The sequence below is a fragment of the Pocillopora damicornis genome, chromosome 7, assembly GCF_964200805.1.
Source record: "Pocillopora damicornis chromosome 7, jaPocDami1.2, whole genome shotgun sequence".
NCBI lineage: Eukaryota > Metazoa > Cnidaria > Anthozoa > Scleractinia > Pocilloporidae > Pocillopora > Pocillopora damicornis.
In genome coordinates, this window is record NC_142676.1 from 5,310,001 (window position 1) to 5,332,159 (window position 22,159).

General features: G+C 35.5%; 2 protein-coding genes across 6 annotated transcripts in view; one reads left to right on the forward strand and one right to left on the reverse strand.

The window, feature by feature from the left end:
- Window positions 1-9,710, forward strand: part of LOC149042227 (uncharacterized) — a 10,201-nt gene extending 491 nt beyond the window's left edge. The window contains exons 1-6 of one of the 4 annotated variants that reach the window (XR_016188492.1): window positions 1,987-2,659; window positions 4,291-4,436; window positions 6,852-6,924; window positions 7,053-7,106; window positions 7,558-7,588; window positions 8,355-9,710. Coding sequence is in view for 3 of the 4 variants with exons in the window: in XM_089212557.1 (XP_089068683.1) it covers window positions 2,182-2,659; window positions 4,291-4,436; window positions 6,852-6,924; window positions 7,053-7,078 (723 nt within the window). In the remaining variant the exon portion in view is untranslated. Of the gene's footprint in view, window positions 1-1,986; window positions 2,660-4,290; window positions 4,437-6,851; window positions 6,925-7,052; window positions 7,107-7,557; window positions 7,667-8,354 lie in introns of those variants that run through there. The other 3 variants (XM_089212557.1, XM_089212558.1, XM_089212559.1) reach the window with 3 other exon arrangements.
- LOC113675713 (uncharacterized) overlaps window positions 1-21,873 on the reverse strand; it is a 27,873-nt gene extending 6,000 nt beyond the window's left edge. The window contains exons 1-7 of one of the 2 annotated variants that reach the window (XM_089212561.1): window positions 21,739-21,873; window positions 17,214-17,245; window positions 16,742-16,814; window positions 15,477-15,683; window positions 12,098-12,304; window positions 11,754-11,991; window positions 10,463-11,158 (exon numbers count right to left, since the gene is read on the reverse strand). In XM_089212561.1, coding sequence (XP_089068687.1) covers window positions 11,765-11,991; window positions 12,098-12,304; window positions 15,477-15,683; window positions 16,742-16,814; window positions 17,214-17,245; window positions 21,739-21,763 — 771 coding nt within the window. In that variant the 5' untranslated portion in view covers window positions 21,764-21,873 and the 3' untranslated portion in view covers window positions 10,463-11,158; window positions 11,754-11,764. Of the gene's footprint in view, window positions 1-448; window positions 481-10,462; window positions 11,159-11,753; window positions 11,992-12,097; window positions 12,305-15,476; window positions 15,684-16,741; window positions 16,815-17,213; window positions 17,246-21,738 lie in introns of those variants that run through there. The other variant, XM_089212560.1, reaches the window with a different exon arrangement.
- Between the last annotated feature and the right edge of the window lie 286 nt (window positions 21,874-22,159).

The following is a 22,159-nucleotide window of genomic DNA, read 5'->3' on the forward strand; positions in this document are numbered from 1 at the left end:
CAAAAATGAAAAACTTCGGGGTACGTTCGAGGATAGTTTCCTCTTAATGCTTGTAGACGATGAGACTACAGTGGTCTGGCATTTTAAATAATGTATGGTTATTTTTAGTCAGCGCACGTACTAGAACTGTGAAGTGTTAGCTTAAAGGCTGGTTACTATGGAAATCACCTCAGTGAACATTCCTGGCGAGTCAAGCGTGCTGGACGACGACTAATTGATGTCTGTAATCTATCTTTTTTTGTTTTTTGTTTTTGTTTTCTCATCAAGACATGTGGAAGGTTGATAAATGCAGTTATGTCTCAACAAAGAATTGTATAACTTTGTTGGGTGATATGTTTGCAGGTAGAGGAATAATGAGGAACAGTTCACTCTTTCAAATTCCCAGACATATCACCATGTGATGTTTACCATTTTGTTATTTATTACAACATCTATCGTCAAAACTCACCTTACTATGGCACTGCAAGCTGACGACTGATTCTGAAAAAATTACATTTTACAAGTAAAAAATTGAATCAACAAGGAACCTAATATTCTGTTTCAATATCAAGAGTGAATTTAAAAAGTCGGAGAAGGAAGAAAAATAGCCCTTTTTACAGTTCCTGGTCCCATATTGGATTAGTAAACACACATACACACACACACATATGCTTCTGTTCATGTATAACTCAGTCTAAACTCAGTGACTTAGAAACAATTCAGTGTAAGAGGGAGTTTGCTACTCTTTGAAAAATATATATTTATAAATTTCTTATGAGAACTATTCTATTCTATTTTAAGACTGGCTTTAAGAAAAATAGATGATCTGAATAATTTGATACAAATGCAACTTTTTGACGGTACATGCTAATAGCTTACCATATAATCTTGAATCAGTATAAACGAAACTTCGAAGGCAATTCATTCAGCCCTGCTGTAAAAATCACGTGTTGTAGGAGTTTACAAGCTTGTGGTTGTTGATAGCTAGGTTAGAATTCGAAATCTGCTCGAGGTGAGCACATTTGTGCGAGCAAAAAGACCGCTGACCTAAGTTTTTCCTGTCTAACTATCAAGTTGATAGATAAATTGAAAGTCCGAAGCGAAAGAAAACAGGTCTTTACCAGAAAGCCTTCCGATGTATGGCCAACTGCTTAAAAGATAATCTACACCCTCATTAATCTCCAATTTCCTCTGGGGAAATTAGTAGCCGTGACATGATAAAGAGAGAATATTAACCAAGCCAGATATTTTTTCGGGTTTTTTTTCCAAAATGACCTCAGGGTGGGCCCGACCTCGGAATGATAGCCTCACCTAGAATTCTTGTTAAGGATTTACAGGCTCCAGAGTGATGTAAGTTACAAAATTATCGCGCATTTTAGCGGAATCATGAAATTTACAATTACAGTCTTAATGTCGCTTACCATTGAGAAGTAATCCTCCGGTTTTTTAAAAATAAACGTTGTGGAAGAAAAATGCACAAACGTGGGCGGCATTTCGGGCGAGCGAAACTAGCTCTCCTTCGTCATGGTTTTTACCAAATATGAGAGGGCTAAATACATATTCATATTCTTTTCGTTATTTATCTATTTATATTTTTCCTGTACAATACATGTAATTTTGATTGAAATAATTTGATTTCTGTGAAACAGACTGATTCATCCAATTTTTCGCGTTCCAAACTTATTTCGGTCTTTTCTACTGAGTATCATTTTCGGCGATCTTTCGGTGAAGAACAAATCAGTCACGTGGCATATTTCCTTCTTCCGTATGTGGAGTTTTCTGGGATGAAATCTAACAGTTATTTTCGTGTCATATGTTGGTATTTGCGGGACGCTCCCTGACGAAAAACCAAGAGGTCATGTCATAACAGTGGTTCAAATTGGGAAATTGATACTGATTGTCTGTGTACGAGAATTCTTAGCAAACGGAACTTTTACTAGACAGGTCATTGACGTCTGAGAATAAATAATAGGCTTGACTGGTGAATGCGTGGAACGTGCTCTCATTGAATCATAAACCAATCAACGTGCGTCCTTTTTGGCGCGTAGTAAAACACACTATTGAATTACTCATTCACTAGTGTGCTAACGTGGGAGTTAGGTATTGTATTGTTTATAGTATTCATTAAGGTTTTAGAATCGGGTCTGTTCGTGTGGCTTTAGTCTAGTTAGCTTTTTGGAACAGTTAACCGTACATACTGAGATGTCGACAGGTTTTGCGTTATATCCAAATCGTAATTTTACTCCGAACGCTGTAGACAGTTGTGAAGTGAGGTTTGAGTCTCCGCGATTGTCCTACTCTCAAACAAGTTTACTAACCGATCCCCGCCGAGAGATCGACGAAGAAAAATCTCATCATTATGAAGATCCTACGGTTATTAAAGAACAAGTTCGAGTTTTACAAGGAGGAGGGAATACAGGACATCGAAAACGTTATAACGATGTGTACGAGCCGCATATACCAGTGAAGAATTTACGGGTCAGATCGAGAGATGATTCAAGTTGTTCAGAACTGTCGGACACACCTTCAAAAGAATCTTGTTTAAACCGTTGTATTTTGTTTTTTGTTCTTCTTACTTCGGTGACGGCGTTAATATTGGTGGTACTTTTAATGTTTGACAAAGTTGGCCTTATCGTCGAGCGAAATTGCGCGTGTAACCCGGAAAAAGGAGACTTAAAAGGTAAGAGAAGCGACCACGTGCTCGATGTGAAAATGTCCTCAATAACTTACGGCAGCTTGTAAGAGCAAGTGTCCCTTGAACAAAAATGAAAAACTTCGGGGTACGTTCGAGGATAGTTTCCTCTTAATGCTTGTAGACGATGAGACTACAGTGGTCTGGCATTTTAAATAATGTATGGTTATTTTTAGTCAGCGCACGTACTAGAACTGTGAAGTGTTAGCTTAAAGGCTGGTTACCATAGAAATCACCTCAGTGAGCATTCCAGGCGAGTCAAGCGTGCTGGACGACGACTAATTGATGTCTGTAATCTATCTTTTTTTGTTTTGTTTTGTTTTTTTTGTTTTAATCCCTTATGGCTGGTTATCAGTTAAGGAAACCAAATCTTGGGCAACATTTTTAAGCACGGAACGTTACGTGTCAATTACAGATGAATCGACGATGTCGAAACTCAGCGGGAACAATTGAGATTTGTTATGCCTAAGTGTTTTGCAACTTCACGCTGTCGCAAACAAAGGGATTTTAACTTCAAAGAATTTTACTTTAACCGAAACTAAACACTTCTTAAACAGAGAGCGTGCATTTCAGTTTAAGGGTTCGCAATATCATTTCCCTCGATCAATGTTGACTTTGCACTCTTCGGACGAATGGTGTGTCACGCCTTACTGATTTCGAATGTGTTTTGATTGAGCGTCACAATACATCCACTTGCTTATGTGACGCAGAAATCGTTGGCATGCTTATGCAAATTAAGATGAAAGTGATCTATATTGGTTCTCAATGTTAACCGTACACGTTTATTTTCTCAAGCAAAAAAAGTTCATTTTAAATAACATTATTTCTGACAGCGTTTGTTGGCTCAATAATTGTTTGCCAAGCATTTAATGCCTATATTCTACGAGGGACTGACTAGATGGTTTTTAACCGAGTTACCAACATTTGAGACATTCTAGAAACACCGTATTAATTTAACATTTTTCGTGTCATGGTGCCAACTTCAACAAGTTTGAAAGAGCTTTGAATTTGTGTTAGTTCCTAAATTTATTACTACTAACCGTTAACATACAAGCCTCATTCTTTTTTCTCATGTTAACCTGTTTGAACTAGGTATGCAAATCCAAATTCAGCACTTAAAAAAATAATTACTCATATAAAAATTCCCACGGTCTTTTCACTATGACCTAGAATGTTTTGAATTGGAATGTAATGTTTAGAAAAGGTGTTATTCAAAAGTGATAATCTATATTGACAAATATTTTCAATTTATAACAGAGAGTTATATTGACGATCTAAATATACCAGTACATTATGCTCCTACATAGTAGTCAGCCTTCTACAGGGATATTTTATTTGACTTTCTGAAAGTTTATTCCATTAATAAGCATTAATTGTTCTTCTGGTACCTTTTGTTCACTTTGAGAGATCAAAAGTAGCTGTTGGGTCTCATACCAGTCTTTATGGAATTACTCTTTCTTGCTTGAAAAGTTGCTCCCCAAGCATTCTTGGACCTCACCTCTTTGAACTCTTTGCTATTGCCATCAATCAACTGACAGCATTTGTTCCCTTGGTTGTTTGAACTTATTTCTATGTACTTTATGTGATACTGACAATGGATCCTCTCCTCTTCTCATTAGAAGTGCCAAGTGGGCAGGAAGTGAAAGGTGGTGCACCCTCAAGCAGAAGTGAAGTGGGCCTGTCAGTTTTGCCACCTGATATCTCATCACTGGAGGACAAGATCGACCAACTTAAAGCCAATATCTCGATGATAAAAAAATTTATGGTACGATAAGAAATGCAACAGGTTAATGATATGTACATGTACCAAAACCATTAAGGGAAGGAGCTCGGTGGGCACAGACAGGACCACTAAACTAATGCAGGAAGATTAAGAGGGTTGGTGGATAACACACACACACACACATACACACACACACACGCAAACACACACACACACACACACACGCACACACACACACACACACACACACACACACAAAATAGATACCCTCATCCATGATTCACAGAGAATAAGTAGAGAACGATAAATACTTAGCAAAAATACATGCTTTCGTGCCTAAACTTGAAGAAGTGAAAGCTCGTAGGCAAACCATTGGGGCCATAAAATGTATTTGAACAACCAAAATCGGCACAATGCTTTCCTTTCTTTTTGGGAGAAAATTAGCTTTATTGAGATTTTGGCTAGGACCATCCATTTTCCTTAAAAATCGAACAATTTTACTACTCATGTACGAATTTCAACAAAAGCGCTCACAGACATTTAACACAAGTCAATCCTCACCTCGTTCTCACTTGTGCGTGTTTTCATGTCCAATATAGCGCTAGGTACTGTAAACAGGTCTATTATTTACATGTACTGATTTTGGCATATGTGACCTTCCACAGGAAAACGCACACTAACGGCTTTCCGTTAAACGGGTCAAACGCAAACATCAAAAGTCTAAGTGTCCGACGGGCATCATTTAAAATACAGCGTTTACAAACGGGTGTCTTTGGCGTAGATTCTTTGTCTAACAACGAATAATATCGTGTCTACGGTGAAAAAGCCTTTTCCTTCTACATTCGACTCAAGGTCCAATAAGCCGAATATTGTATAGGGAGAATGCGCAGTATACAGGAAGCTAAAGTGTTTGTTGATCGAGGTTGTCTGAGAAAGATCAGGATAAAACCTCTGTGATCGCTGTTAACTATGACGGCACTCGGTCTCTTAGTGAGTGTATATACTGACTAGGTTTTTAGCTTAAAACCCCACAGTCCTAATGGGGTCAAACGCCTGACAGTCAGAAATTTTCAAAGTATTCACATACCCCTCTTTTTCGCGGAGAAGGCCATTCTGTACTTGAATAAAATCCAGGCGGAAAAACGCGAGGAATCGAATTAGTGAATTTCCCATCATTCTCCGATTTCGTGTTCATGGAGGCACCAGATGAGCTAAATAATATACTGTGTTTATAAGCAACAAAATTTATACTATTTTTTGCCTGTTTGCTCTCTCTTCTGATTGGCTGTTTTGAGGCTACTGTCACTCAGCACGGTAGGGAGGCAATTTATCTGCGCATGTTCCATAAATTTAGCTTGATCAATGACAGAAACCGCTGGTATGCGTCTGTGTCAGTTTGTAAGTGAAGAGATGAAGGATACGTCGGAAAACAACAATGGATTGAGTATTTGAAACAACCTTTCCTGAGACAACCTTTCTTGTCATTTGTTCCTCTGTAACTTAGATGGAGGTGTCAAAGTCCTAAAATTGTTGTGTGGTGTGTGGAAGGAAGTGATCTTCTAAAAGCAAAAGATTATGCAAACGACTTCGAGTCTTGTCTTATGACTGTATAATAATAATACTAAAATTATTAAATAGTAATAATACTAGTAATAATGGCTTTATTCTGCATTTCCACAAGGTGGCTCTTCATCTGTGAAATACATCTCCTTAAAAACATATCTTCTAGATAAAAATTCAAATAAGTTATTTCTACCAAAAAGAAATACATCTGCTAAGAAATAAATTTAAGGTACAATAAGTATACCTATTTGGCAATGTGAAGTAAAAAGTACATCAAGCTGAAAAGTTATCTTGGACCTTATTCATCAGGTGCTTAAAAGTCATTTTAGAGAACTGATAAGAGTCAATACAGTTCCTTACACATTCAGATAAAATATTAAAACTCTTGGCGACTTGATCTTGGTAAATGTGAGATACCACCAGTGGAATTTCAAGCTACATAGCTGCGCTGGAACTCAGAGTTCAACTTTGCTTAAATTGCTTCAATTGCAAGTAACTTGGCCATTCATGAGAAAAAATTGCCTTGTGAACTGACTTTAACAACTGCTATTCAATTGCATGATGTAGATGATGTTGTTTTTGAAGGGTGCAAGAGGCCTGTCGAAGAGCACAAACGTATTGTATGGTACGCTTTTATCATGTCATTGCTTTCTCAAGTTATAGTTGAAGTACTCACTTTCCTGTGAGCATTTTAGAGAGCTTCAACTCAACTGCTAGTGCAATGTACTTACAATTTTAGTGAAAAATTAAAGTTTACAGAAGTTTGTTTTGTTTTGAAGGTTTTTTTTATATGAATCACAACCGAATATTGTGATTCACATTCAACCAAATATGTTAATAATGAATATTATCATTTTGGAAATTTGAATCATCAAACTCTTATTTCATGTGTAGGTGGTTGTCAATCAGAGAAAAGTCCATTCAGTGCAAGATATGAAGATAGACAGCTTTACTATGAAAGAGAATGGTATGTGGTTCTGTGACTGACATATATTTGTTAATTTGTGACAGCTGTGCACACATGACAGTGACTATTAAGACTAAATCACACACCTAGAATGGTATTTGTGAATATAATTGTAATTCTTTTTTAAGGTTCCACAAAGGTGATCATGTACTGATAGAGAGTAGAAATGATACAAATTCCAGGTATGTCAATAGCTCATGTTCCTGATGTTACATGTTATCATAAATTTACTTTTAAATTTCTTCTTTTTGTATGACTGTATTTCAATATATAACTATCTTAAGCCATACCCTTCAATTTGACTTGTTCATCAATGTGTTGTTATGTATTTGTTAGTTCCCAGTCTAGTTCAATTTCTTTTTCAAGTGTGCATTGCAAGGCACTGATTTTGCTCCAGAATATTTGCAACAGTTGTCAGACATAATTGTTAGGTCAAAGAAGTGCCTTGATTTATTCAATTGTACCATGTTGCAGCCATAGCACTGGGAAAACACACTTGCTTATACATAGCTTTTTATGGCTTATTTCAGGAAATTTGTTCTGGAAATGAAAAGTTTTTGTATTTTTAGCTTTTTATGGGCTTATTTCAGTAAATTTGTTCCTGTGATGAAACATTTTTGTTTTTTAATTTAGCACTGTAGTTACATGAATCAACACCAGAGAGGTGATTAAATAATTTTCTTAGTTTCTACTTCATTTGTGTGGTATTACTAGCCAGTCTTCTGTTAAACAGAACTAAAAATTTCTTTTCATGATCTGCATCAAATTTCTCATTACAATATTATCATGTTATCATAAGTAAAGGTTATGGGAGTCAAGGAACTGATCATCAAAGAAAAATAGCCTTATTGTATTGAAATCCATGGGCACCATTGACAAGAATTTATGGAAGTTAATGGTTTATTAAAGAGTGATAAGCATTTAATTTCTCCTTACAATATCACCCCTGAATTACACATTAAGGTCATGAGAATCAAAGAAATGATCACCAACTAAAGACTTTCTTAACTATTAAACCAACTCTCCTTGTCAGCACCTTAAGAAATGTAAAGAGGACAGTATGGAGATTATACATATTAATGTTAGGGTGTAAAGGATGAAACAAAGTTTAGCCATTGTTTAACAAAACCACGTTCTAATTTATCTTGAATTTTGCTGAATTTTTTGCCTGAATACTTTTATTTGTGAATTTTATCAAAAGCACCGAAACCTACCAGTGGAAGCTGGGACAGATATTAAATGAAAACATTCCTCTTATAGAGAATACATAAGGCCCACTACTTGTGTAAAACTCCAGTTTGGGTTGGACCTCATGAAAATAATCAGCTCTACATGTTTACAATGGGGTTCAAAGGGTTGATATTTATCTTTTTCTTAATTAGGAGACATTTTCTTGATCAGGGGTATAATTGTTTATTTGTGATTTTCAGGTGTGGGCGAGAAAAGAAGATGAATCAAAAACAAAGTTGTTCATAGGACAACTACTGAAAAGAAAATAAAGGATGAAAAAGTCATGAAAAGTATTAAGTGCTACATTTTGATTTACATTGTAGAGAAGCTGTTAGATTTCAGTCTATTTTGACAAAGATTGTATAAGGACGAAATGATACCTGTTATATGTGTAATGTAGTTGGTGCATATCATGTGACACTTTGACATCATGACATGTTGCTATGACAGCAGTCATAACTTGAGGATGGCAATTTTTCAAATCCCTCACACTGTTGCGCAAAATTTAGCACGTTAACTTTCTCATGCATAAGACCCTTGGAACAAGAGAGTGGAAAACCTAAGGCCCAACAAGAGCCACAAAGAATGATAAGAGAAAACTGATTTATAAGAATTAAGATAAACAGGTGGAGGAAAGATATCAAGGTCAGGAAGAGTTGGTCAGATAGGGAAGTATTTTATAAATGAGCAACAAGTAAATCATGAGGAAAACTATTTGCCACACAATGTAAATAAGCTCCCATACCCAAACATTCAGACTCTCAGATTTGTGTGAGAAACACGTTTTCTGTGTTGGTTGTCTCTTGGCCAGAGGAAAACATTAAAATTTGTTTTTCAGATTTACTATTATCATTATGCAATGGTTCTTTTCTATGAGAATGTTAAAGTTTGTTCAGGCTGATAACAGAAAACTGGCTCTTGTGCAGTGCATGTTTGTGTTAACTCTTTGAATACCAAAGTGATTAACATGAAACCTCACCCTTTAATATTTGTGCATTATCCAGCAAACAGGTAAGGAGAATAGTCGAACTTAATAACTAGTTCTTTTCTTGATCTGTGACCAAATTCTCTTAATTACAGTTGTTTAAAAGGAAATGTGTAGCAGTTAGAGGAGAGAATTAACAATGATATCCAAGGAGTTGGGTGAAGGGTTATACATAAGAATATACAGAACATTATCATGGAAAGCTTCTTTCTGTTTTCACTTTTCCCACTGCAATGTAAATTCAAGTTCTCCTTTAAAATTTTAGCCTCTAAGATCCTTTCAAAATTTCTCTTGGCTCTCTCTCTGTGAAGAAAACTTATCAATATTTAAACACATTAGTATTATGCCTGGCATTTTAATACCTTTCACATTGTGTTACATGGTAGTTGAAGACTATGTAATCTTGTTTTCTGTTTGCCATGCTAGCTGTAAGTTAAGTCTTCTGAAGAAAATTGTGACTGGAAAATGGTTGACTGTTGACTGATGCATCAGCCAACGTGTTGGTAGGATTGGATACTTTACCTTTACTGGAAAATGCCCTTACTAAATAAAAATGTATGTCTTTTATAAATCTTGGAGTAAATCTCTTCTCTTGTAATGTGGTACTTTAACTGGTCCAAACATGTTTCTCAACAGAAAATGATTCTTTTCTTCCTCATAAACAATTAAGCCTGTCTTTTGAATGGCTACAATTTTTTAGGAAATTATGCGGGGGTGTCTCATTGGTCCATGTGAAAAAATATCACAAAGGTTTGAGACAAAGTCGCTTGGCAAGTAAATTTATGATTTATGGTGCCAAAATGACATGTAGGCATCAGAACTGACATGAAGGGAAAAGTAAACAAAATAATGTGCTTGGAGTATTTCCTTTTAAACAGGATGTGACATCAACATTGACTCCAAACCTTACGAAGCGTTACGTTCAATCTTGCTCTCAATTATTTGCCATAAAGAATGAATTTTATTGCCATGTTCCATACTTATGGCTCTTTATTCTTTTAAGGTTACAACCCTCTAAAGGTTTGCATATCCCTACTTATCCAAAAAAAGTTGCTCACAACCGTTTACCCACTTAAAGTCACTCCCTAAATACATTATCCCTACGGTAAAAAGTGGGCAGCTAACCCTCTCACACCCAAGGGCATCTAATTTCTCCTTACAGTATCACATTTAAATCAAATGTAAAGGTTATGAGAGTAAAGGAAATGATCACAAATTCAAGAAGCTCCTTATTCTCAAAAACAATTCTTTTTGTAAGGAGAACAGGATGGATAATATGAATGCTCAGGGTGGGGAGGGAAAGGGTTAATTGTCACCAGCAGATCTTTAGCTTGTGTTATTCTCTAGCAAAAGAGGATTCAAGTACATTTACACAGTATACAACAGCAGTGTTTAAATTTATTCAGCGTAAAAAAGGATTAAAAAAAGGAAAATCCAATGAAAAGCATATCTACAACATCCTCATTATAACTAAGTTGATAATGGGTCTACTGTGGCCAATTTACATTATCAGCGTTTTTGACTGAAAATGATCATTTTGTGACACCTGACACTGACACTTAAAACTCCTTTTCACATTCTCCGTCGCCTAGTTTTCAACTAAAAGAATGACAAAAGTATGGGAAATATTTTTGCATTTAATTATGGCTTAGAAGATCGCCACATTTAATGTTTTTTTTTAAAACAAATTAGCCTTGGTTGGGTTTCTCAGGACTTTACAACATCTTCATTGTAACTGAGTTGATAATGGGTCTACTGTAGCCAATTATCATCATCAACTTTGTTGATAACACTAATTGTTTTGTGATACCTGGCACTGACACTTAAAACTAACCCCTTTAAACATTTTATGTCGCCTAGTTTTCAACTAAAAGAATGACATAAAAGTATGGGAAATCTTTTTGCCTTTAATTATTGCTTATAAGATAACTAAATTTAATGTTTTCTTAAAAAAACAACAAAAAAACAAACAATTAGCCTTGTTTGGGTTTCTTCGGACTTTAGCCTTCCTGCCCTTTACTAGAAATGAATAAGAAATAATAAGTGTTAGTAGTCAGCTTGAGTATAAGTAATTTCAAGGATTCCACTCTTTCCTGAAATAAAAGGAGATTTTGATTCGTTATGACGTCAACTGATAGATAGATAGATTAACTTTATTTATACAGGGTGACCCTTCAGCTATAGGGGTGGTATCCAGAGGGGCCCTGGTGTTGAAAACTAATAATACTATTGTAGAAATTACTAGTTAAAAATAAACTACAAATATATTCACAACATTATAGGAGGTACAATTTAAGATTAAGAAACTTAAAAGCAGCCTTATAGGTACAAAATTTAAAGAGGAAAGTTATAAAAACGAGTAATTTTTAATTTAATGTAAAATTCTACAAGGACTCAGCTTGCTCCACCTGCTGTGAAAGAGCACATTTACTGCTTAAATGTTTCTTAAGTATGGGAATAAGTGAGCATTGCATTCTGACACTGCATGACAGCCAAAACAACACATGTTCACATTTCATAACTGCCCTTTGAGACAAACTTTCTAAAATCCTTTCCCCTTGTCCATTGTTTATTTTACATATTTCACACAACTTTTTCAGCAGTCTCAAGTTACCTCTCATCTTGTTACTCTCTTCCCTTACAAAACTTTATTTGAGCAAATTCTGACTGCAGCCAAAGGAAGCTCATCAGGTGGAAATTCCCTTGGTAAAGGAAATTGTTTATTTGTTGACATTCATGAAGAGTGATCATGTAACCTGCAAGGTGACTCTTCTTCTTGTAGGTTATTGTCCCTCCATCTGCATAATCTTTTCTTACTAATAGGACCTCCTCTCCAGGAAACAAATGAGGACCTGCCAAACAAAAAGGGCACAGATCTCGAAAGGATAACTCATTTGCAAGTGATATTACAACAAAAAGAACCATTTCATTGATAACAGATACAATTATCTTACTAACCTTTGGTATCCTTTCCCAAAGCATGAAGACTTATGAGTGTGATAATTTTCATGAAATCCTCAGGGGACTTCACAAACTCTTTTAGAAAACCAACCTTCCCTGTTACATCACGCTCAATACTTGAACACTCATACTGAACACTCTTACTGAAATCGGCACCCCTGAAGTCACTCACTTCCAGTTTTACTTTATGTGGAATTTCTACCACTATTGAAGAGAACAAAGGGCAGTCAAGTCTACAAACTCCAAAATATGCAGAAAATGTGATCTATTAGCTATTCACCTTAGCCTGCAAGGGCTCAAAAAGGTCCTGTCCAATAGCCAAATTTCTATTAATTTAAATCTGAAGATTGGGTAGATTAGCAAGACTGCATAGGAAAGCATTCACAATGCTGACCAAAAAATGTAATGAAATACTCACTTCACTACAGTAATTTCAAATACTAATTTGGGTCCACTTAAGTCTAATTGTCGGTTGACAAAAAAATTAAGTAATAACCAATTCACACCAAAGTTAAAGTGTATTTGAAAGCTGTTTTGTTAAAAAACAGTTTAAAATTAGATAATTTGGTTTCATCAATTTAAATGTAAAGAGATGTAATGGAACTTAGTTTGATTCTTCAAACTTGGAACTTGATTCTCTTGGAACTTTAACTGGTCCAAAGAAATTTTTTTCAAAAGAAAATGTTTCTTTTCTTGTTCATAAACAATTAAGAAATTTCATGAAAGGTTTCATGATGCTTACGCTAGCACACTCTAGAGCAGGCTGTCAGCTCATGGGAAGAAGTAATGTGTAAGATGTGAGGGTGAAAACAAGTCAGATACAGTTGTGGTGGCAGGACATGTAACCCTTAACCCTTTAACTCCTATCAGTGACCAAGACAGAATTTCTCATAACAATATCAAAACAATATCCACCAAATAAGTGATAAGAATAAAGTAAACTATCAATTTGGGAATAATAAGTTGATCCAATATTAAATTCTCTGAACTAAGATTATAATAATTGTGTGGTTGACAGTGAGGAGGACTACAAATTTAATCTGGGAGTTTCTAGGAGTTAAAGGGTTAAGCTATTCAGCTTTTATAGCAACACCAACAGCAAGGTGGTAAGACATGATTTCTCAGTCAGAGGTCAGCTACCACTAAAAGATTTGAACATTGGAATAAATAAAGTGAATGCTACAATTATTTTTGACGAAATTATGCAGGTTATCTCGTGGGTCAATGTCAAAAAATATTACACAGGTTAGAGACAAAAACAGTTGACAAGTTAATTTATAATTTATAATACCAAAATGACACAATATAGAATTGACATGGAAGGAACAGAGGGAAAAATAAAGTGCTTTGAGTAATTCCTTTCAAACAGGATGTGGCATCAACTTTGAGCCAGAACCTTATGAAATGTTGCATTCAATCTTGCTCTTTATTATTTTCCATAAAGAACAAATTTTCTTGCCATGTTCTCTACATTCTTGGTGTTTATTTTTTAACATCCCAACTGTCTCAAAGTTTGCATACCCCAACTCATTCACAACAAGTTACTCATGACCAAGTCACTCCTTAAATGAACAACTCCTCTGGTAAAAAGTGGGCAGGTTAACCTGTAGACCTTAGAGTGTCTGGCATCTAATTTCTCCTTACATTATCACCCCTTGAATTGAACGTACAGGTTATGAGAATAAAGGAAATGATCACCAATTTAAAAAGCTCCTTATTCTTAAAAACAATTCTTGTCAGTATCATCGGGAATGTGAGGAGAACAGGATGGAAAACATGAATGCTCAGGGTGGAGAAGGAAAGGGTTAAGTGTCACCAAACCATTGGCTTGTTTTATTCTTTTGCATAAAAGCATTCAAGTACATTCACACAAATATACCACAGCAGTGTTAAAATTTATTCAGCATAAAAAGGCAATAAAAAGCATATCTACAACATCCTCATTATAACTGAGTTGATTATGGGTCTACTGTGGCCAATTTACATTATCAACTTCGTTGACTGAAACTGATCATTTTGTGGTACCTGTCACTGACACTTAAAACTAACCCCTTAACACACCATATGGCACCTACTTTTCATCTAAAAGAATGACATAAAAGTATGGGGAATCTTTTTTCATTTAATTATTACTTCTAGGATTGCTAAATTTAATGTTTTCTTTTAAAAACAAATTAGCCTTGCTTGGGTTTCTTGGGACAACATCCTCATTATAACTGAATTGATGATGGGTCTACTGTGACATTATCAACTTTGTTGCCTAGTTTTCAACTCAAAGAATTACATAAAAGTATGGGAAATCTTTTTGCATTTAATTATTGCATATAAGATAACTAAATTTAATGTTTAAAACAAACAAACAAACAATTAGCCTTGTTTGGGTTTCTTTGGACTTTAGCCTTGCTGCCCTGCCAGTAACAGAAATGAATAAGAAATAATGTGTTAGTCATCAGCTTGAGTATAAGTAATTTCAAAGATTCCACTCTTTCCTGAAATAAAACACATTACATAGTCAGGAGATTTCCTTGATTTGTTATGACTCCAACTGATAGATAGAGAGATAAACTTTATTTATACAGGGTAACCCATTCAGCTCTAGGAATGGTATCCAGAGGGGCCTTGATGTTGAAAACTAACCATACTGTTGTAGAAATTACTAGTTAAAAATAAACTACAAATATATTCCTAACATTATATGAGGTAAAATTAAAGATTAAGAAACTTAAAATGCTACCTTATAGGTGCAAAATTCAAAAAGGGAAGTTATAAAAACAAGTAATTTTTAATTCAATGTTTAAAAATCTACAAGGACTCAGCTTACTCCACCTGCTGTGGAAGAGCACATTTTCTGCTAGATGTTTCTGAAGTCTGGGAATCAAGTAGGCATTGCATTCTGACACTGCATAGACAGCCAAAACAACACAAGTTCACATTTTCATGACTGCCATTTGAGACAAACTCTCTTAAATCCTCTCCCCTTGTCCATAGTTTATTTTACATATTTCCCATAAATTTTTCAGCAGTGTCAAGTTACCTCTTATCTTGTTACTCTCTTCCCTTACAAAACTGTCCGAGCAAATTCTGACAGCAGCCAAAGGACACTCGTCAGCTGAAAATTTCCTTCATAAACAAAATTGTGTATTTGTTGACATTCACGAAGAGTGATTATGTACCCTGCAAGGTCACTCTTCTTCTTGTGGGTAACTGCCTCTCTACCTGCATAATCTTTTCTTACTAATAGGACTTCCATTCCAGGACACACATGAGGACCTGCCAAACAAAAAGGATACAGATCTCAATAGGAAAACTCATTTTCAAGTGATATTACAACAAAAAGAACCATTTCATTGATAACAGATACAATTATCTTACTCACCTTTGGTATCCTCTCCCAAAGCAAGAAGACTTATGAGTATGATAATTTTCATGACATCCTCTGGGGACTTCACAAAATTTTTCAGGAAACCAACCTTGTGTGTTACATTGCGCTCAATGTTTGAACTCTCAAAGCAAACACTCTTACTGGAGCTGGCATCCCTGAAGTCACTCACTTCCAGTGTTACTTCATGTGGAATTACAACCACTATTGAAGAGAACAAAGTGCGTTCAAGTCTACAAACTCTAAAATGTGCAGAAACTGTGGTCTATTAGCTATTCGCCTTAGCCTGCATGGGCTCAGAAAAAGTCAAGTCCAATAATCAAATTTCTATTAATTTAAAGAAGATTGGGCAGATTAGCGAAGGAAACTTTCACAATCCCTAGCAAAAAATGTAATGCAAAACTCACTTCACTACAGTGATTTCAAATATTAATTCTGTTCCACTCAAGTCTAACTGTAGGTTGACCAAAAAATTAAGTAACAACCAATTCACACCACAGCTAAAGTGTATTTCAAAGCTGTTTTGTTAAAAACAGTTTAAAATTAGATAATTTGGTTTCATCAATTTAAACATCAATGAATCTTCCTCAGAGTGAATGAAGTGCTGCTCAAGCCAGTAGGGACTTTTTACAGTTAGGATGGCAACACTAAGGAAGACGTCAATTTAGTTGGATTTCATGATTGACTGGATGTGTTCATCAGTGCTTATGGCAGTGCAAGTTAAAAATCAGCATAATGTATGAGAGCAGTGTCGAGTTCCCAGTGGAAACTTAAATAATTTGCAGTTGGAGTTTCCTTTCTTGGACCACACAAATTTTGATGATTTCACATTGTTATTTTGCAGAGGACAGCTTAGAAATGTACACAGTTTTAAAATGCACATGCCAAGCTACTGTTCTGCTCATTAGATCTTTTGCCTCATCCTTATTGCTGTTGCTGTTGTGATTTGCTGAAGGTCCCTAATGTCTGTCAACTTCCAATTCAACACAGTGAAAATACAAGTCAGTGACTCGGTACTTCAATGAACCTACTTCTCTGTTTGTGATGTTCATTCAGTGAAACACTTTTTTTTGTCCCTGAAAAAAATCCTCTTGTCTGTTGGGCAAGTGAGAGTCAGAATCTGCCAGCCTGATCTCACAATCCACTAGCCCCTGGCTTACTATACCCAACCAATTGGGTTTTTAATATAAACAATGCTAGCTGAATATGAAACCCAGTACATTCAAATAAAAACAGGTCATAATTATCTGAAAAACAATTACCAGGTTCACTGTCAACCTCCATTTCTTCTTCCCTGTCAATGCCATATCTGGCTGTAAATGCAAGTTTGAAATCCTGTTGGTGGAATACAGATAAAAATGTCATTACCTGTAATAGACCTTCTTCAATCCATACAAAAACTGGTTAAAAAATCAGCCAAAAAACCTCATATTCTGAGACTCACTTTGTCACAAATGCTTGAACTGTATATAACATTATCATCATGACTTGTGCAAGTTTTTAAGTCATGGATGATGAGCCAAAATACAATTTTGCACCATGATGAACATTATTGACAATTCTATTTTCTCATCAAGACAAGTGGAAGGTTGATAAATGCAGTTATGTCTCAACAAAGAATTGTATAACTTTGTTGGGTGATATGTTTGCAGATAGAGGAATAATGAGGAACAGTTCACTCTTTCAAATTCCCAGACAGATACAACATCTACAACATCTATTGACAAAACTCACCTTACTATGGCACTGCCAGCTGACGACTGATTCTGAAAAAATTACACTTTACAGTTAAAAATTGAATCAACAAGGAACCTGATATTCTGTTTCAATATCAAGAGTGAATTAAAAAAATCAGAGAAGGAAGAAAAATAGCCCTTTTTACAGTTCCTGTACACACACTCACACATGCGTGCGATAACAAGGCTGGGGTTGACCCGGTGGTTCATTCAAACAGCTGATCTACTGACGTTTCATGTTCTAATGCACTTTTCAATGCGATTTCTCCCTTCAAAATGGTTCTTTAATAAAAAAATATGAAAATTTTGTTCTCAGATGAAACTCAAAGCATTAGATCTCAGGGAGAGTTTAAAGTGTAATTCAGAATTGACGGGCGAAATTAGGGCTGACTTTGTGTCGAAAGTTTATGCTTTGCTGATGTGACACATCCTTCCATTGGGTAGTGGAGAAAACCGAGAACTTCTTACAGATGTCCAGGACCTAAAACAAAACCAGAGTGACTTAAAATACAAAGCAACTATAGTAAGGACTTCGAGCGATCTCCATAATTTACCTGAGATGAATTTCATTCACCTTTACGATTACTCTGTTGTTTCCACACAAAAATATCACCACATCGTGTTGAGAGGAATGCATTACAGAAAGCTGAAATCCTATCAGTTCTTTCTCGAAGGAAACATGAAAAAACTGGAGAGTAAATTGGATAATAGACAGATCAATCCACAGGAAGTACCACATAAGCTCTTCAGTATGGCTTAGAAGGTGAGGCAAAGGCTGTAGCCCTCTAGGTAGAGGAGATTTGTTATTGCTGCTGTTGTTGATGTGGTACTTGTTGTTGTACCATATTCTCCAGCAAAAGTTGTTCCCATTTTGTTTACCAAGATATATTTTAGCTTGCTATTTGTACATTGTATCTTATGAGAAACTATACAATAGAGCCTGTAGAACCACTTGATTATAACCCTTCTTTCTATCAACCCATGAGGGAAACTGTAACTAACAGATGTCATAATATTTTCATACCCTTCTGGCCCAGGACAACTTATGCTTGTGATACATTGAAAACCATTTCAGTTCGTGACTCCTGGTAATTTATTAGGTGGATAGACAGCATTGAAAGAATCAGACCAAAATACTAGACAATTTAAAAACTCCCAAAAGTGACCGATTCATATAAATTCTCCCTATAATATCCAAACACTATCCAGCAAACAGATGATAATACAGAAACTTATCAGGCAGAAGTTATCTTGATCTTACATCAAATTCTAATAACTTATTTACAAGTAAATGTGTAGCAGCTAAAAGGGAGAATTAAAAATCAGATCTTGGGTATTTAAGGGTTAAAGGAAGAGAACAGAAATGCTTCCTCTCAGCTACTGATCTCAACAATACTAGTCCTTTACACACATTTAATTTTCTGTCAGTGATAAACATTAAGTGAATTGATATTCCCATTCTTATGCTCAGAGGCCTTCTGACACAAAGGTTTCCTATACTAGTTCTTACTGCATTGTGTTAACCAATGTTATGATAATATAATTTTGAGATGTAAAGAAGATACTTAAAAGATTGAGAAATATATCCAAATCAAGATATTTTTTTATACTGTTACAGTTACAATAAGATTTGTTTGAAAGAGAATCTTTCAGACCATCAAATTGTATGAGAAATTATTTTTTGTGAGACTTCCATCAAACTTTTTATTATGAGGACAATGTTGTGAATAATAAAATTTAGTGTTATAGTTCATCTCTGTGTTGAGAACTCTTTTAGCTGGTGAAACTCACTTTTTCTTTCTTTCAATTTGAAGCATCAAATTGATTGATACATAAAGCACATAATATATTTTTCGAGAGTTCCATGAGGTATCCATATTGAATTACTAAGCTATCATAAAAAAAACAAAAACAACAACCACTGAAAACTTCTTTTGTCACAATTGCTACCAAATTTGTGTCAGTTTTCTGGGTCTGCCATAATAAGTGAAAACTCTGAAGATACAGTGTCTTGGTTATTTTTAAAAAAGCAATTACTTTCCAAGAGTTTCTTTGCTAGGAGTATTTTAGGCAAGCCATGGAGGGCTTTCAATAACATCTGGCACCCGCTGGAGCTCTGGCGGGTATTCTGATGTGAATTGCTGGATATACTTTGCTGTGTCCAAGTCAAATTTACAGAACAAAAAGGTAAATAAATAACACAGAAAATAACAGTCAATTTAGTACTGGAGTATTCACCCCAGTTTTGTTTTAAATTCTATAGTCTCTGTATGTTAGATTCATTCTTTCACTGGCAGTTTTCTTTCATTGCTTGTTTTGCACGTTCTATGAAAGTTAATCGTGCTTATTGGTTACCAATTTTAAAACAAATAAGTGCTGAACTAAAATCATTAAATACTTTCAGACAAATAAAACAACAGCATCTCTTCTTAACTGCTACTTAGAAAACAAACTTGAAAATCCAAATTAGTTAAAACAGCTCAGTTTTTAATAGCACATGTAAATCAAATTTGAAAGATGTTGACCTTGCTTAAAGACGCTTAACCTGGCTAGGCTTGGCTGTGAAGAGAACTACAAAAAGGCTCTAAAACACTCAGCGTCTAAACTTTTATAAAAAAAAAGCTGCATTTGCTGAAAAATCAAAGAAGACTATGTTCTAGGTGAACATGACGATTGTTTACGATTTCATATGAAACACGAGCCCTGGGAACAGCTAAAATTCATTGGCTGATTAATTTAATTTAATTATCTTTTGTAAACATTAAATGAACAATTCTGTAGAAAATAAAAATCCTGAGGTTTTTCCAGAAAATAAAACTGGTAGAAGTCACTGCCACAAATTTTTAATTTCACCCAGTAACCAACAAAATGCAACTCATCAAAAAACAAAACAAAAACTTGCAATCACGAAAAATGCATTCAGCATTCAAAGCAGGATACTGAGAGGTCTGTTTCAAGTTGTAAGCAGAAGAAACTGCTGTAAACAAAGATTAGGTGAAAGTTTGGATTGTAGCCTCAAAATTTGAGAACATATGCAGATGAAAATTTGATACACATAGTCTATTGTCTAGTTTTGTTTTTGTTGACTGCCTGTTGAAAGTGTTTAGTATTATGTGATGTTGGATGGTTAACACCATTCTGGATCTTTCTGTGACTCTTTGGAAGCTTAAGAGAGACCTCAAACACCTGGAGGTCTTTTAAATTTCTTTCAGGCCACTTTTACCCTTATAAACAAGTTTTGAGTAAAAAAAAAATATTGGTACTGTCTTATCATATCGTAAACCAAGTTTCCTGGAAAATAAGATTGTGAGTTTACGAGAACATACTGACTAAAATTTCAGTAACCAGTAATCATAAGTCCTTTTAGAGGACTTTTTGTGTGAAACTCAAGCAGCAGGTTTGCAAGTCAGCAAATGGAAGATTTTGATTAGAAATAAACAATCAGTTGCACAATTGTTACAAAGGAGGAGACTAATAGTATATGTTTATTTACCAAAGTTTGCCACAGAAAACTCTGTTTGAAGCAATTTTACTCTAATGGAACTAATGGGCTAACCAGATTGAAATTGTTTTTCATATTATCTTCTGGCAAGTGCTTTACCAGGTAGCCACTTACTTCAAATCTTACTGGAAGCACTGCCACGTAGTAAACAGGTGAACAGTACTAAGCTGATTGACTTACTGCCGGAATAAAAAAACTCTATTGAACTTAAAACAATTCAGGTACCTAATAGAAAATTTGTACTAATTTTGTAACAATAGATACCCTCATCCATGATTCACAGAGAATAAGTAGAGAACGATAAATACTTAGCAAAAATACATGCTTCCGTGCATAACCTTGAAGAAGTGAAAGCTCGTAGGCAAAGCTTTCTTTTTGGGAGAAAATTAGCTTTATCGAGATTTCGGCTAGGACCATCCATTTTCCTTAAATCGAACAATTTTACTACCCATGTTCGAATTTCAACAAAAGCGCTCACAGACATTTGACGCGAGTCAATCCTCGCCTTGTTCTCACTTGTGCGCGTTTTCATGCCCAATATAGCGCTAGGAACTATAAACAGGTCTATTATTTACATGTACTGATTTGGGCATATATGACCTTCCACGGGAAAACGCACACTAACGGCTTTCCGTTAAACGGGTCAAACGCAAACATCAAACGTCTAAGTGTTCGACGGGCATCACTTAAAATACAGCGTTTACAAACGGGTGTCTCTTGCGTAGATTCTTTGAATAATATCGTGTCTACGGCGAAAAAGCCTTTTCCTTCTACATTCGACTCAAGGTCTAATAAGCCGAATATTGTATAGGGAGAATGCGGAGTATACAGGAAGCTAAAGTGTTTGTTGATCGAGGTTGTCTGAGAGAGATCAGGATAAAACCTCTGTGATCGCTGTTAACTTTGACTGCATTGGGTCTCTTAGTGAGTATATATACCGACTAGGTTTTTAGCTTAAAACCCCACAGTCCTAATGGGGCCAAACGCCTGACAGTCAGAAATTTTCAAAGTATTCACATACCTCTCTTTTTGGCGGAATAGGCCATTCTGCAATTGAACAAAATTCAGGCGGAGGAACACGAGGAATCGAATCGTCGAGTTTCCCATCATTCTTTGCTTTTGTATCATCGTCACGAACACTGAGAAAGCAATGTTTAAAAGTTCTTGGTCAACTGTGTATATATAATTCTTTGGCTGTTTGCTCTCTCTTCTGATTGGCTGTTATGAGGCTACTGTCACTCAGCACGGTAGAGAGGCAATTTATCTGCGCATGTTCCGTAAATTTAGCTCGATTGATGCCAGAAACCGCTGGTATGCGTCTGTGTCGATTCGTAAGTGAAGAGATGAAGGAACATATGCCGGAAACAACAATGGATTGAGTATTTGAAACAACCTTTCTTGAGACAACCTTTCTAGTCATTTGTTCCTCTGCAACTTAGATG